This window comes from Uloborus diversus, chromosome 4 (assembly GCF_026930045.1).
Source record: "Uloborus diversus isolate 005 chromosome 4, Udiv.v.3.1, whole genome shotgun sequence".
NCBI classification, from domain to species: Eukaryota; Metazoa; Arthropoda; class Arachnida; order Araneae; family Uloboridae; genus Uloborus; species Uloborus diversus.
The window spans coordinates 155,151,600-155,167,195 of record NC_072734.1 but is presented as its reverse complement, the minus strand read 5'-3'; the positions used below and the strand labels follow the sequence as shown (position 1 = coordinate 155,167,195).

The 15,596-nt window shown below is 33.1% G+C and overlaps 2 protein-coding genes across 6 annotated transcripts in view; one reads left to right on the top strand and one right to left on the bottom strand.

The window, feature by feature from the left end:
* The window catches only part of LOC129219839 (sodium/hydrogen exchanger 9B2-like), a 92,607-nt gene extending 83,977 nt beyond the window's left edge, over window positions 1-8,630 (top strand). For 2 of the 5 annotated variants that reach the window (XM_054854143.1, XM_054854144.1), the window contains one exon: window positions 8,080-8,629. In XM_054854143.1, the coding sequence (XP_054710118.1) occupies window positions 8,080-8,328 (249 nt within the window). In that variant the 3' untranslated portion in view covers window positions 8,329-8,629. Of the gene's footprint in view, window positions 1-8,079 lie in introns of all 5 variants that reach the window. The other 3 variants (XM_054854145.1, XM_054854147.1, XM_054854148.1) reach the window with 3 other exon arrangements.
* Window positions 8,631-12,267: 3,637 nt separating this feature from the next.
* The window catches only part of LOC129220934 (sodium/hydrogen exchanger 9B2-like), a gene marked incomplete at its 5' end in the record, with an annotated part of 37,611 nt that continues 34,282 nt past the window's right edge, over window positions 12,268-15,596 (bottom strand). Inside the window, 2 exons of the mRNA XM_054855369.1 lie at window positions 12,268-12,441; window positions 14,090-14,167. Of these exons, the coding sequence (XP_054711344.1) occupies window positions 12,268-12,441; window positions 14,090-14,167 (252 nt within the window). The remainder of the gene's footprint in view (window positions 12,442-14,089; window positions 14,168-15,596) is intronic.

The following is a 15,596-nucleotide window of genomic DNA, read 5'->3' as shown; positions in this document are numbered from 1 at the left end:
ATCGTTGGAAAGGGTTTTCCTTCCCAAAGAAGAAGGTGTTTGTTCCATTTCTCTCACTTAATAAGCGATTCTAATTGAGCCATTTTTCAAAGCTTCTCTTTCGAGAAATCACTATAACACTAGGTCCACTTTCCAGACAATTTTCAACTATAACACTAGGTACATTTTCCAATTACTTTCCTTTTAAACATTTTGGAGGAAGTTGCCTTTGTTTCTTATGATTATTTTACTGTTATTACTTTATTTTAAATTCATTGTGCATATGTTGATTTTCTTTTTAATTAGAAAGTCGCTTGACGAATTTGACGATGAATTATGGAGTTTTTTACATTTGAAAGCTACTGCAAATGTAATTTTGATGTAATTTGTTTTTCTTTAATTCAACGGATTTTCTTTTAATTTTTAGCACTGGCATCGCTGCGCGGGTACTGCTAGTATATATATGTGCAGATGGTTATAATTGAAGTTACTCTATTTAAACCTCTCTAGTGGCCGTTCTACGCATCGGATTTCTATGAAACTTGGAATATAGATTATATAGACCATGGGGAGTAGGATTATGCAATAAAAAAAAGAAAAATAGTTCAAAAATCTACCACCAGGGTAGAAAAGGGCGCATAAATCAAATAAGACGGAGACTGTGACACAAAATTGATTTTATTTACAGAATTTGTTCAATGATCATTCCATCTGCGTCAATCACGTGTTCAAAATGTGTTATAGCGTGAGCCACAGTTGCACGAAGTGTTTCCCTATCAATAGCATGAACATGGCGCTTTATGCTGTCTTTTAATTCAGGCACCGTCCGTATGCTTCCACCATAGACCCGATCTTTCAGGAAGCCCCACAACCAGAAGTCACACGGATTTAGGTCCGGCGATCGTGGGTGCCAAGCTGTAGGAAAATGCCTAGAAATTGTCCTGTCATCACCGAAATGCATACGAAGCATTGCCTTTACTGGACGAGCAATGTGAGGGGGTGCACCATCTTGCATAAAGACAGTTGAGTCCAAACACGCTGGTTGTTGCAAAGCAGGAATGACTTGCTGCTCAAGAAGTGCGCAATATCGGGGACTTGTGACGGAACACCTTTTTAGGACCTAGGAGCGGGGTTTCCTAAAAGAAATAGGGACCGAGGATGAAATCACCGGTGAAACCACACCATATGGTAATGTAATCGGGATGCAGTGACTGTTCATACACAACATTGTTGTTGCCGGATGTTTTACGTGTGTAGAGCGCCCCCTATCGTCGATTTTTGAACTATTTTTTTATTGCATAATCCTGCTCCCCATGGTCTATATAATATATATTCCAAGTTTCATCGGAATCCGATGCGTAGAACGGTCACTAGAGGGGTCTAAACAGGGTAACTTTAATTATAACCACCCTGTATATATACGAGGGTCGATCCAGAAATAAGGTTCCCATTAATTTTACAAATAGAGAAATTTTTTTATTCTCATAGAAATTTGCATCGCTGGAAAGATGAAACTTTCCTCTATTTTTCTACATAATTGCCGTCTTTTTCCACATACTATTTTTGTAGACTGTGCTCCAATTTCTGTATCCCAATATCATAGAACTCCGCCGCCAAACCGTTGAAGAAACATTTAACCTCTTCTTTGACTTCATCGTCACTACGGAAGCGTTGGGCACTCAAGTTTTCCTTTAACTTGGGGAACAAGTGATAATCTCTAGGAGCGAGGTCCGGATTGTAAGGTCGGTGGGGCATTAAGTATGTCAAAAGTTTCCGAGTTTCGTGCGCTGTCGTGAAGCAGAGTTACACCGGCAGTCAGTCATCCTCGCCGGCGGTTCAGGATAATTCGCCTGAGTTTTGTTAGTGTTGCACAATAACTGTCTGAGTTGATTGCTGGGGAAGTTAAAGTAACACTTGAGTTGCCAACGTTTCCGTAGAGACGATGAAGTCGAAGAAGAGGTTAAACGTTTCGTCAACGGTTTTCCGGCGGAGTTCTATGATATTAGGATACAAAAATTGGAGCACCGTCTACAAAAATCTGTAGAAAAAGATGGCAATTATGTAGAAAAATAGAGGAAAGCTTCATCTTTCCAACGATGTGAATTTCTAAGAGAATAAAAACACTGGGTTGGGGGGGAGGGGACGATCCGCCTCGGATGTCACCCGTCTGAGGGGTGACACCCAAAGTGGAATTGCAAGTTTTTGAAAAATATGAAGAAAAAATGCATTGTTAAGACAACAAATTAAAAAAAAATTCGTGGGAGAACCCCCGAACCCTCCTCTTTCTCACCCCACATCATAGAGTGATACTCAGGTTTAGGTTCATATTGTCAATTCTTAGACCCAGTAGTGACTTCCGCTTTTACTAAAAAATTAAACCCTATTATCTTTGTGTTTAAGACACATTTGAAATATGTAAGGGGCCATCAAGTTCATACACCCCTTTACTTTTTTGTCCTCCCGACGGCCTGCACATTTGCGTTTAGGGCAAGTTATATAAAAAGCGTTCATAGTTTTTATTTTTTGTACATTAGTCCACTCAGTTTCGTTATAACACAAATGTAGATGTTTCTGAAAATTGTATGAATTTCATGTTAACATAGAATAGTAAAACCTTTTCTTTTTTTGCAATGTAGGGGAGGGGGGTGACACTACAAATTACCGCTCATTTAAATTTTTTAGCTAACAATATTTTAAAGATAATTAAAAAAATTAAGAATAAAATACTGAGTTACACCAGTTTTATTTTAAAGAAGAAACACAACATGTTTTGAAACATCTTTCTTCATCCATGTTTTGAACATCCGTTTAGCAAGTGGGATATTTCAGAGCAAAGAAAAAAAAATCCAGATATTTATAGAATTATAGGCATTACACAGGGGCGGATTTAGTCAATTCAAGGGAGTGGCGGTTGAAAACCGTAAAAGCCATATTCCTCCTCTCAAACCCGTCATGTAGGAGGGGGGGGGGGCAGGGAACCAATTGCCCAACCCCCTTTTATCCTGTATTTCAAATATTAATCGTCCCCTTGAAGTGTAAAATCTCTTCTTTTGGGGCTATCACCTCCAGGGTTGGAAACCACTGTTCCAAGTCATAGAAAAATGTATCATTATAGAAAAAGGTCTATGGAAGAAAAAGGTTGGAAGACACATATAGAAATATAAATAACAGATTTTTTTAAAAAATACTAAGCACTTTTCATAATGCACTGAAAACGACAAAATAACTTTTCTGGGTCAGAATTCAGAAAGGACAGTTTAAGTATTTCTGTAGTTTTCAATTATTCCAAGAAAATGACTTCACAAACGAAGAAAAGTGCAGCTTAAGTCAGGTAGAGAATGTTTTATTATTATCTAGCTTTCAATCATAAATTTGACTGTTGAAACATGCATATGTTTCTTAATGGGAAATTTTGGTTTGAAATGACTTGAGCGCACTTTTGAAGTCTTTTTCTTGGAATAATTGAAAACTACAGGAATACTTAAATTGTCCTTTTGGACCCATAAAAGTTATTTTGTACTTTTGAGTGCATTATGAAAAGTGCTTACGATTTCTTAAAAAATTCTGTTAAAGTTTTTTTTAAACAAAATTTTTATTTAGCGTTAAATTGTACCTTAAGATTAAACAAATCATTTAGTGAAATTTCGAAGACTCTAAGTAAGTGGTCTAGTTGCAAAAGAATGGTTCACTACATACAAGTTACCTGTGATAAAGATCCTGATATGCCTCTTTACTTAGCCCCGTTATCGATTATTGACATAGATGAGGATAAAAATGGACAACAGTGAATAAATTTCATTCTTGCTCCAGAGAAGCCTTGATTCAATTTTATTGTAGAATTTTAATTTTTCAGCCTTAAGTTGTACCTTAAAATTAAGCAAAACATTTAGTGGTCTAGTTGCTGAGATATAAGCGAAAGCAGGCCTCAGATTTCTCCGTGACAATCAGGCCAAGTAAAGGGTGTCCCAAAATTAACGCAAGATTTGAATTTGCCACCATTTTTTCCATAAATTGTTGGCATCCATGAAAAAAGAACAATTTGACAGTTGAGAGTTTAGGGTTAGTAAAAATGGAGTATTATTGTACCATACAGCTAGAGAGAGTGAAACATATCAATTACTGCATAAGGCGTTTCCTAGTCGCGTACTCTCTCATTTCGGTGATCAGAATTGGCACCCTAGATTGTGTGATTTAACATTTTTAAATTTCTTCTTATGGGGTTATTTGAATTCAAAGGTGTATGTCAACAAGCCCACAACCACCCGTGCATTACCGTGTTGCGATACCGAGCGCCAATAACAGTAACTGCTTGACCAGCCTCAACTTTCATTATTTTTGAAACAATTGTTCAATAATGAAAGCGCGTTATTGTATCGTATAACGCTCCATTTTTGATTACACTAAACTCTCAGCTGTCAAATTGTTCTTTTTTCAGGGTTGCCAACCATTTATTGCAAAAATGGCGGCAAATTCAAATCTTGCGTTAATTTTGGGACATCCTTTATAATAAAAGTGCTTAAAAATTATTAAAGTTCAAAAGAGGGGGGGGGGAGGGGCGAGCTTAGCTTCAAATGAAAAAGTGGGTAACGCTGTCCATCCTCGACTACACTAGCTGTCTAAACTTAATTTAAAGCAATTGTGTAATGTACTTGATTGAAATTAGTAGTGATAGCTAGTATTCCTTCAATTCTATATTATTGATTTTAGAAAATGACGATCATGGAGGGGGCGGTTGCCCCCACCGCCCCTATAAAATCCGCCACTGGCCACACATGAAAAAGAACTAGTAAGTTGTTGCCATTACCCAAGGACGAATACAAAGGAGGCGGGATCGCCCCTCTCTCTTGAGGGACCCAGTCCCGGAAATTTTTCTGAATTGACATTCTAAAACAAAAGTGTATGCCATCTTTGATGTGACATCAAGGAAAAGAATCGAGTTCTAATCTTCTTCTCGGAAAGTTTTTGGAATTGAAGTTTCAAAAAGCCAATTTTAGGTAATATTAGGAGAAGGAGTTTACAAAATGGCCAGAGGAAGGCTTCCAAAGTTTTAAGTGTTAAAGACGCAATTGTAGGCATCTCAGGTATTAGGGGTAAGAATGGGTTTGGTGATATTCCTCCGGTAACTTTGGGAAGCTGAAGTTCCAAAAAGAGCAATTTTAGGTGACTTTCGATAATGCTAAGGGGAGGGGATTTTGAAACATTCGCCCAGAAATATTACGTAACTGTATTTCTAAAACTCAATTTTAAAATACACCTATCAAAAGAAATAGGTTCGGGGACCTAATTGGCTAAATCTCGATATTTTAGTTGTTTTAGATAAATGCAATGATGCGGCAACCCCCCCCCCTACAGGTGTAAATCAGATAGATAGTGAGAGGTAAGGTAAAAAAAAAGTAATAATCGCCCCCTTCTTGAAAAATTTCTAGATCCGCCGTTGCCCCCATCACCTTGTAACATCTTTTATTTTGATAAATTTAAACAATTGAATCTTGTCTTCTCTGACTCGCCTTTGTTCCAGGCTTGACATATTAAGATTTTCAAGTCTGGTATCATAATCTGAATGTCTCCTCACTAGCCTAAAAATCTTCTTTGAACCCTTTCTAATTCAGAAATATCTTTCTTGAGATATAGAAGAAAGTAAAAACTGTAATAAAATAATACCAGCCAGCAAAAATCTTTGGAAAACAAAAATTTGACGACCGAAGCGTTAATATTTATTTGAATATGCTAGAGGAGCTGAATTGGAATTTTTTTTAAAACCATGTAAATTAAATTTTTGGTGCAACTAATATCTAATTCAGTTGCTAAGTTTTTAAAACTTTTATTACTAGGATGCAAACAAAACTAAAACGGCAATAATGCTGCATTCTATTGATAGTCAAAGTTTAGTGACTTCTGAATTGTTTAAAATTCAGGAGAAATTTCTCGAATGGCAGGAGGCCAGAGATTGAACACTAATGTAGGAGAGTTGGCATCAAGGGCGGATACAAGGGAGGGGCGATGGGGGCGATCGCCCCCTCCTTGAGCCGAGAAACTAGTACTTTCTTCAAGTATATTTTCAATATTAAAGTTCCAAAAACGCAATTTTACATAATCTTCGATGGTGATAGAAGAAAGGGAGCTATTCTTTGGAATTTTTCCGGAATCGAAGTTTTGAAAACGCAATCGTAGCCCATCTCTTATTACTCTGGGGATAGGGACTTGAACTTTCAATAGGATTTTTTTTGAAATTGAAGTTTTAAAGTCTCATTTTTAGACGATCTTAGATGACAACTAGGTATAGGTTCAAAGGCTCACCCTGAATATGTTTTAAAAGAAACACAACTATAGGACACCTTTTTTTACATAAGGGTAAGCGATGGGGTTCAGTACACTCCTTTGAAAGTTTTAAGAGATTGAAGTTCCAAAGAGTGAACAGTAAAAAAAAATCGCCCCCTCCTTGAACATTTTCTGGATCCGCCCTTGGTTGGCATGTGTCGGCAACATTTAAATTTTCCCACTTGACACCTTTTATCGTCACAATAAATCTTCACAATATATATATATAAAAAAAAACAACAAGATGATTTATTTTATAACACATTTATTATACATTCAATTACTTTATACACATGTAATTAAAAAAACGATTTAAGTTACGTCATATAAAAACAGTGATAAAAATTGCACTTTTTAAAAATAAACAGGGGTGATTGTGAGTTCATCAAAAAATACCTGAAAGTTTCAAAGTGAGAACGGGGTGGGGGGGGGGGGGGGTAATCTTTGGCCCCTATTACTTAAGTGCACCTTTGCTACAGTATTAAATAATTGAGTCAAAATATTGTGTGTACATTTGATTAAAATTTTAATGGGTTACAAAGTTACTTTTGAGCTGGTGTTATACAAAATTATCTTGACATTTGTCCATCTTAAGGCTCTTGCAGGAATATTTGATGAGTATTATATAATTTTTAAAAAAATGCGGAGGTAGGGAGATAAAAGCATAACAAAAAAAAAAACGAACATAATTCCGGTATTTTCGGACATAAAAATACCGGAAATTCGGTAAAATACCGGAACACAACCACCCCTGAATAAATACAAGAAAATTTCATCTATAAAACATTCCTTTTTGTTGATACACATTGCACTCATTTTACAACAGTCCTAGGTGTTCAAATTTGTCTACTGCAACAAATTCAAAAATTTTACACCACATAATTGCTCACACAAGCAAACTATAGACCAAGCAAGAACAGTGCAACTGACTGATTATAACATCAATGTATCATATCATACAATTGATTTTTAATGTAATAATCTAACAATCATTGCATACCATCCCCCACCTCTCCCAAATGAATGATGAGTATAGATGGGCAAGGAAAAGCAAGGTACATCTGCAACCATTGGTGGCTCGTACGGGGAAGGTGGGGGGAGGGGGGCAATTATTCCCTTATTTTCACACTTAGAGGGGTTTAAGTTTAAAATTAACGATCGATCGAGAAATTATAAGGTAGATCGATTGATGTGTTTAAAGAAAGAACTGACTTAATTAAATTAATTATGCTTTATATTTTTCTGATGTTATTTCATAAAAATTAAAATAGAGCTCGGAGTTGGAAAGAGGGAAGCTACTGTGGCCATTTGTCCCAGTTCATGAGGCAGTGTCTCAAATTTTTTGGATTTGATCATTTAATCAATAATGACATTAAAATTCAGTTGGCAAATTAAAAAAATAAGTCAACTTTATGGGCGTTTCCCATCTTATCCAGCGGCCCCCTTCCGCCTCATTCTTCTGGTGCACCAGCAACCTATGCCTGCAGCATATTTCCTAAATTGGAAGTATTACAGAAAGAAATAGAGGCTAACAATTTATTTCAAAGTATCATTAAATATTCAGAAGCTAAAATTACAAACTTATCTGAAGGTAAGGATATGTATAGCTACTCATAGATTTATTGATAAAACATTCTGTTCAAAACTGCAATCAGCGCCACAATGTCAATTTTGCCAAATTATTTTTTAAATTCATTGAAATCTTTGTATTATATATGTGAAACAAACAGTTATCTTTACCAGACTAGTCATCCATTCTAAAACTTAATTATTTTATTGCAGATTTTAACAGTGGCTGTGCTCGCCATTCTGATCACAGCACCCCTTGGAGCAACAGCAATTTCTGTACTTGCACCAAGACTCCTTGCCAACAGTAATGAAAAAGACCCAAACATAAAATCAATACCAGAGACCAAAATCAGCATTGCCGATATAGAAAATACCCTTAACAATTTGAAAAAGAAGGACAGCTGTTTATCAAATTCAACAATAGGGAACAACAGTACGTCTTATTACATTGAAAGGCTTTGAGAGAGAACTTCTTCTGATTTTAGTATATCCTGTAATATAGGTTCAATTTCTTACACATTTTGTAATTTTCTTTCATTCATCATGAAAAATACAAAACAAGGGCAAAAAGTGCAAATACTTTTGTTTTGTTAGTTATACTAACAACAGCAAATTAACATCAGGCTCTGTAAATACATATCATTTGGCACCAATAAATAAATAATGGAATACAATAATTTGACATTCATTCAAAGAGCAAACAACAGTTAACAAAAATAGTAACGGTAGAAACTAACATATTGCAAAAATCTCGATCATAATTTTATTTTCCAACTTTTCAAAAAACACGTATGTTAAAATGTTTTAGATTTTTCCCCCCTAAAAGTAGGAGGAAACTTATAAGCGAATTATCATTTTTTTACATTTTATTTTGCTTTAGGAAAAAAAAAAAGATGTTTTATGTATTTTAGTCACTATTTCTCTAAAAAAGTTGGGTTTTTTTACAATTGCTTGCAAAATAGTCATTTTTTGCTGAAATAGTGCCCATAGTCATCTATGCTTCAAAATTGTAGCAATAGTTGCGTTGTTAGTCGCAAGTTACAGCTCTTCAAGAATATAACTTTAAATTGCTAGTTCAAAAATTAAGATTGAGCTGCACATGATTTTTTAAGACTGAACAATAAAGGTTTTAAGATAGACCAAGAAGGGGAAACTTTAGATACAAAATTTAAATTTAGACTTCTTGATATAGACTTTAATTTATTCTATTGGAAAGTATTGGATATTGGTAACACATAAATGAATTATTTATTCTTAAACACAAAACTGCCCCATAGCATTCATTACTAACAATAAAATATCTTACTATCACAAATGCAAACATCACATTTCTCATTTACTGACGGATAAATGCTTCAATAAAAAACAATAATATCAAATTAGCAATCACACTAGCCAGAACAGTAAATATGGTGAAAATAGTACAAAGCATCTTTTATGAACTTATTTTTTGAATTTTATGAAACATTTTTCCAAGGTCTAGTTAGCTTGTTGACAACATGAAACACAACTACATAAATACTGCAGATGAAAAAACACGGTGGAACACTAGAATTACGGGAGGAGTGATTTTGATCCCCAAGCCAATTTATTTCGCTAACTTCTCCCCTGCATTTTCAAAAAATGCTGAATCATTCTTGACTTTTCCTAAATCATCGTTCTGTGTAATAAAATGTAAAGTTTTCAAGAAAATTGTAATTTTTTTTAAAAAACTCAAACTAGAGGGTTATACCTAGAAGTGTGGGCAAGTTTCATTTTGACTCTTTTGAGAAAAAAGAAATGCAAATACTTTTATCAATGCTGAAACAAAGCAAAAATTCAAAGTCTCTTAGAACATATAACTGCAAAAAAAGAAAGAAAAAAAAAAGGTATTTATAATGTTTCTGTATATAAAAGGGAGCATTAGTCACTAGTTTCTGAAATGCAACTGAAACAGAGCTGGTTATTTCAAGGGTATTTCAATTATTTTTAAATGTTTCATTTTGCATAATTAAAATCCCTGCATCTTTAAATAAACTGCAATTATTCTAATTATATTTATTTTCAGATAATTTTTACAAATATGCAATATTATGTAGGAAACTATGCAGATTTCTTTTCAGGGGTCAAAATGATGCCGCCATATTTCTAGGTATATGAAGCCTGCTGTAATTCTATTGTTAATAATGCAAGTGTCCAAAAGCTGCTAATCAAACCCCTAATTTTTCTTATTTGACACACATTTTCTAGAAGTTAATAAACTTCAAGTTGATTTTCTCTTTGTCTTCAAAACTTTTGATCTTCAAAAATGTATAACAGATTGCAGATTAGCACCATAGGAATCAAATATTAAGTTTTTTAGTGTGTAACTCTTTCTATAGCAAGAATTACAAAATTTATAAACATCATACAAATGTGTAAAACTTTTAAAATACTGTATTTATTTTATTACTTTTATTTTTCATTATTTAGCATTTTTGAATCTACTTTCCAGTAAATAAGTCTCTAAATTTAAAGCACTTTTTGCAAATAGAATAAAGTACAATGGAACCTGTGTAACCCGGGAGAACTCGCAACAGGTCTCTCAAGCCCAGTCATTACAAAACAACGCTGCCAAAAATCACCCCTTCAACGGAAATGAATGAGGTCCACAGTAGCTGCGTTCAAAATAACCTACATACTGACCACATGCTTTTCAGAAATGTACATTTCCTCTTTTCCCCAGAAAATTCCGGTTTGGGCTTCAGAGGTCCGGAGCGAGCGTTCACGCTTTTCATTTCAGATTGTGAATGTAAAGGAGGAAGTTGTGAAATGCATCGCTATTTAAGCTACAAAGAAGAAATGAAGAGGTTGCAGACCTTGTTAGTTGAGGTTTCAACTGATGATTACTCCCTTAATGAAGATGAAGAAGTTGACACAGAACAGTATAGCGATCATCAGTCATGCTTAGAAGATTTAGATTCATGTATCATAAAACTTTCTTAAACCTTACTTTTTAAAACATATTTTAGAGGCTGTTTATCTATTTATGATTCAGTGTTGAAAACACATTTTTTTTCTATTTTGCAAATTAAATTTACTGAAATAACCACTCCGGGCCTACGGAGCCCCCCAAAAGCTTTAGTGTGACGAAAAGTACCGCGAGTTCTCCCGGGTTAATGAAATAGCCAATTTTCCACAAAAAGTAATCTAATATGAGGGACATTCTCAGCATTATCTGGGATCAAAATAACAAATTACAATGGTTTGGTACTTAGAAAATGTATTACAACAAGCGGGATATTCTTTTAACCAATATTCTAAAAAGCGGGCTTGACTGTATTTACCTTTGTATTGACTGATTAATTACATTAATCTAAAGCAATAATGCTCGAGAAAAGTTAGCAGAATAGGCAAAATACACTTTCAGTTTATTCCATGGGCGCCCATACGCAATATTTTAAGGGGTTTCCCCATGGATACCGATTTTAGTACAGATTAGAGATATTAAAATTTGATGTTTTGAATAACTTATTGATTAATGAATGGAAAAGAAATGTTTTTATATTTTTGCAAAGTACTAAATGCACAGTTCTCATTTTTAGGGGGGGGGGGGCTTGAGTCCCCACTTGCCTCCCCATATGGGCGCCCATGCTTTATTCAAATGTGGAAATAGCAGAGTATTAAATGTAGATATTGCATTTAAATCGCATATATTATGTAAAAAAAAAAAAAAAATTTTTTCAATGTTTTTTTTTTTTTTGGAGGTCCTGATATTATGATTGTATTCTACAAACCACTCTACTTTAATAATTTTAACTTTTTAAATTGCTTTTAATTAATCCATGTTACAGGTTTAACCCTTTTTGATATAATTTAGAAAATAAATAAATAAAACTGGTTCTACTAACACTAAATCAAACATTAGTTAATAATTACTCCCGTAATTTCCTTTTTTAAAAAGTATAGAAGGAATGAAAATGAAAACTTAAAACATTTTAAATAGAAGATATTTCAAACAGCTAAAAATTAAGTCCTTAATAACAAATGCTGGTAAATCGGTGGTGTTCCTAATTTAACAAATCATTTATAGAAACACAAAACAGTTGATTTTGCATTAAAATGCAAATAAATGCACGTTATAGTATAAAAGCACTGCCATGATACTCATCACAGCAGTGCCATTAATGCATGAATTTTACATGAAATTTAATACTTCATAAAAATATCAAAATCGAATCTGATATAAAAATTTAAGTGCTTTACCATCACACTTGAAATGTTTTCCAAAGTAATTCTATCACAAAAAGGAGATTCAAACTTTATTAATTCTTTCTTTTGATTCCCAGAGATCCTCTGTGAATGGGTTAAATTACATTTTCTTCATTTTTTTCCTTAAAAAAAAAAAAAAAAAAAATCAGTTTAGTAATAATTTTATACAACTTACCATAAAATAAAGCACCTGCTTACTTCTAAAAACTTGCAATCAGCTTGTGTATCATCAAATACTACTTCAGCCTCATTTTCTTTTTTCAGAAGCAAAGGTCCGAGGACAGCAATAAGAGCAGCTCCAATTGGAGCTGTCAATATAATAGACAGAACTGCAACAGTGAGAACCTAAAATAAAGAAATTAAACAGTCATTTAAGGAAACTTTTAGCAACGTCTGTTAATTTTGAAACACTTCAAATCTTTTATTGATCTTGCACTCTACTGGCAAGGTTATGAAACGCATTTTCAACTTTTTTTTTTTAAATTAAGAGTTGGCAACAGTTAGTGCACACAGCTCATTGCACTGTTCAATAATTCTGAAATAACTGTTTGGAAGCTATTTTTGAAGCTGTTGAAACTACTCTTCCTACATTGTAGAATTATATACAATATTGTTAAAGGCAAAAGTATTGCGATGTTGTGAAATACAATGGGGAACATTTAGAAATTTTATTTGTTGGTATAAAGTTGCATTGCTTTTATTAAAACTAATTTTGCACCCCATTTCTGTTATGGCTCGAAGCTAACTTAAATGGCAGAGTAACATTGAACGAAACAAATAATTCATTTTAAATAGATTTAATAATTATTATTCCATAATTTTGGATAACTTTTCAATTCTCAAGAATTTTTTTTTTCTGTTTCATGCCAACAAATAAAATAGAACTAAAAAATATGATTTGAGCAATTTAAAATAGAGAAACTGTGGCTTAAAGTTACTCTGAATGACTGTATCAATAGAAAACAACCTTTTAAAATGAATTTTTAAGCAACTTTTGAAAAACTAAGCACCCAAAAATAGAAGGGTATAACAAGTTATAAACTGATTCTACTAAATTTTTTGGTGTCAGAGTACTTATAACAGGATGGCTAGTGATTTTCTTATTGGATTTCTGTGATTTTTCCCATAGTTTTTTGAAAAACAATCAAGTTTGGAGACCCTTGTCAAAACTATTTCAGAAACCCATAACATTCTCAAATTTGTATTCCTCTAACAAAATATGGGTGTAAAATTGGCATAGCTGCCAATTTTGGAGAATGCAGATTTGGAAGAATCTATATTAAGACACAAATTAAAAAATCAATTACTTATGTGAATGGAGGTGGGTAACATTGCTTTGAAAATGAAAGAAATGAATTGGATTAGAGTTTGAATTAAAACAGCTGACTCAATATATAAGCTGCTCATCTATAATTTATTTTGAAAGCAAAATGTTTTACTCAACATTTACAAAATATATTGCGGTAGTTACTATTTAGTTGCTTCAATGGTTGTTCTTTTCAGAAGAATATTCTTGTCAAGTTAAGAATTCCAGTCATGAATAATATGTTAACCTTTGGCAATTAAATTTTCAAAAGTAAAAATATTTCTTTAGATTTTAAATAAACTACTAATTAGCAAGCAGTGTTGTAGTAGGGGGGATATTTCCTAGGAAAATACCATTTAAAGCTGTCATGGTTAACAAATTTTTGTTAGACCAAAAAAGTCAGTTTTGAATATTGAACTTTGATTTTAAAAGCAGACTTAAAAATTGTGATTTGTAACCAATTCACATTAAATTTCCATAGTTTTTACAATAAAACCAAACGTTTTGGGGAAAGACATTCCTCAGTATCCAAACTACAGCAGTGCACAAAGAAAAAAATTTGGCACTTGGCTGTTTCTGGTTTTCAACTAGAAAAGATTCTCTCGTTTTTTAAACAATTAAAACCACACATTCCAAAATGAAATAAATAAAAGCCAAAGATTGTAAAATAAAGAATAAGTAACATACTCTTTTAGCAAGGTCTTCCATTTCAGGTCCTTTTTTGTTCACTAAAACATAATCTAATGCTTGAGGTCCTACAGCTGCCTAAAATATGCAAATTATATAAATAAAGTAAAACTAATTAAATTACTTAGCTGCTTTTAAAATAGTGACACATTTACCTAAATTTCTTTGTAAACTTTAAATTTACTTCTTATCACTGAGTCCATTTTTCAAAAAGTTTTTCTTTCTTGGTAAATCCAAAGAGATTATAAAATGTAACTGGAGAGTATTATAAAGCATAATTATCCTTGGATCATGTTTAGAGATGCCATTTTAAGTCCACGAATATTATATAGCAGTTTAAACACATGTTGAACACTGCCCAACACAGGACAACAGTGGAAAATTTTAAAATGTTGGACCCAACCCGGCGTAGGACCACAAAAACTTAAACATGATTGGCTTAAAAATTCTGGTTCACTATCACTTAATAATGAAACCCCATACATATTATCAGATCTAGATAAAATGTTAAAACTGCCGGAAAAACTCAAATAATTTTTAACAAATTTCCTGCAAAAAAGTGCACGTGCCTTATGAGTCCTATGTCGCAACCAACAACAAAAATGTCAAGTTATATGCAATTGGAGTGCTACTATGTAACCAGCATGCCTAAAAAATGATTAAACACTGGGAGATTTATATAGAGAACACAATTTTTTATGTTTAATAAATATTTCTTCTTTTATTTATTTTTTGAATTTAATAATGAAAGAATTAATAAAAAATTTCAAAACTGTCTGCAAATTTTAATCAGTTTGAACAGTTTGTCTATATTATCTGGTTCTGCACATTTGATTAATTAAAATAGTTAAATGATAATTAAAAGCTTTCAGTCACCTGAGCCTCTTTATTTGCTTATCAACATAGAAAATTAAAATTTTGTATTTTTTAACTCAAGTAATTTTGGAACAAATATACAACAGAACCTTCCTTATTCGGATCAAATTTTTTGACTTAAATGTTTCAAAAAAATGTTTACAGATAATAATTTATACTGTGATAGCAAGAATGTTACTATAAGTATGCCAAAACTATTTTCCATTTTGATTCAACAATAATGAGGCATTTGGGTATAACCCATACTTATTCAAACGACACACATGTATGAGTCACAAGACAATAAACTAATTCTTAGCCAAGAAATAATGTAAAAAAATATATTTTTTTATATTTTAAAGGGTTTATTTATGGATTTTTTTTTTGCTTGTTACTCACATCACTCGGATTGTCCGGATTTTTAACCCTCCAGATAACTTTTGGTTCCAGTTAGTCTGGATAAGCAAAATTGAACTATACTTTGAAACAACTGTAGATCATTAACACTTTGAAGTCTATTCCCGGAGTGTGACTCAAGTTGCTGTTTCTGGTGAAGGGAACTAAGCCCGAGATTCTATCGGGGTCAAATTTTCACTCTCTTAGCTATAAGAGTAAGAGTTCTATACGTTTCTAACCTTTTTAGATACTATCT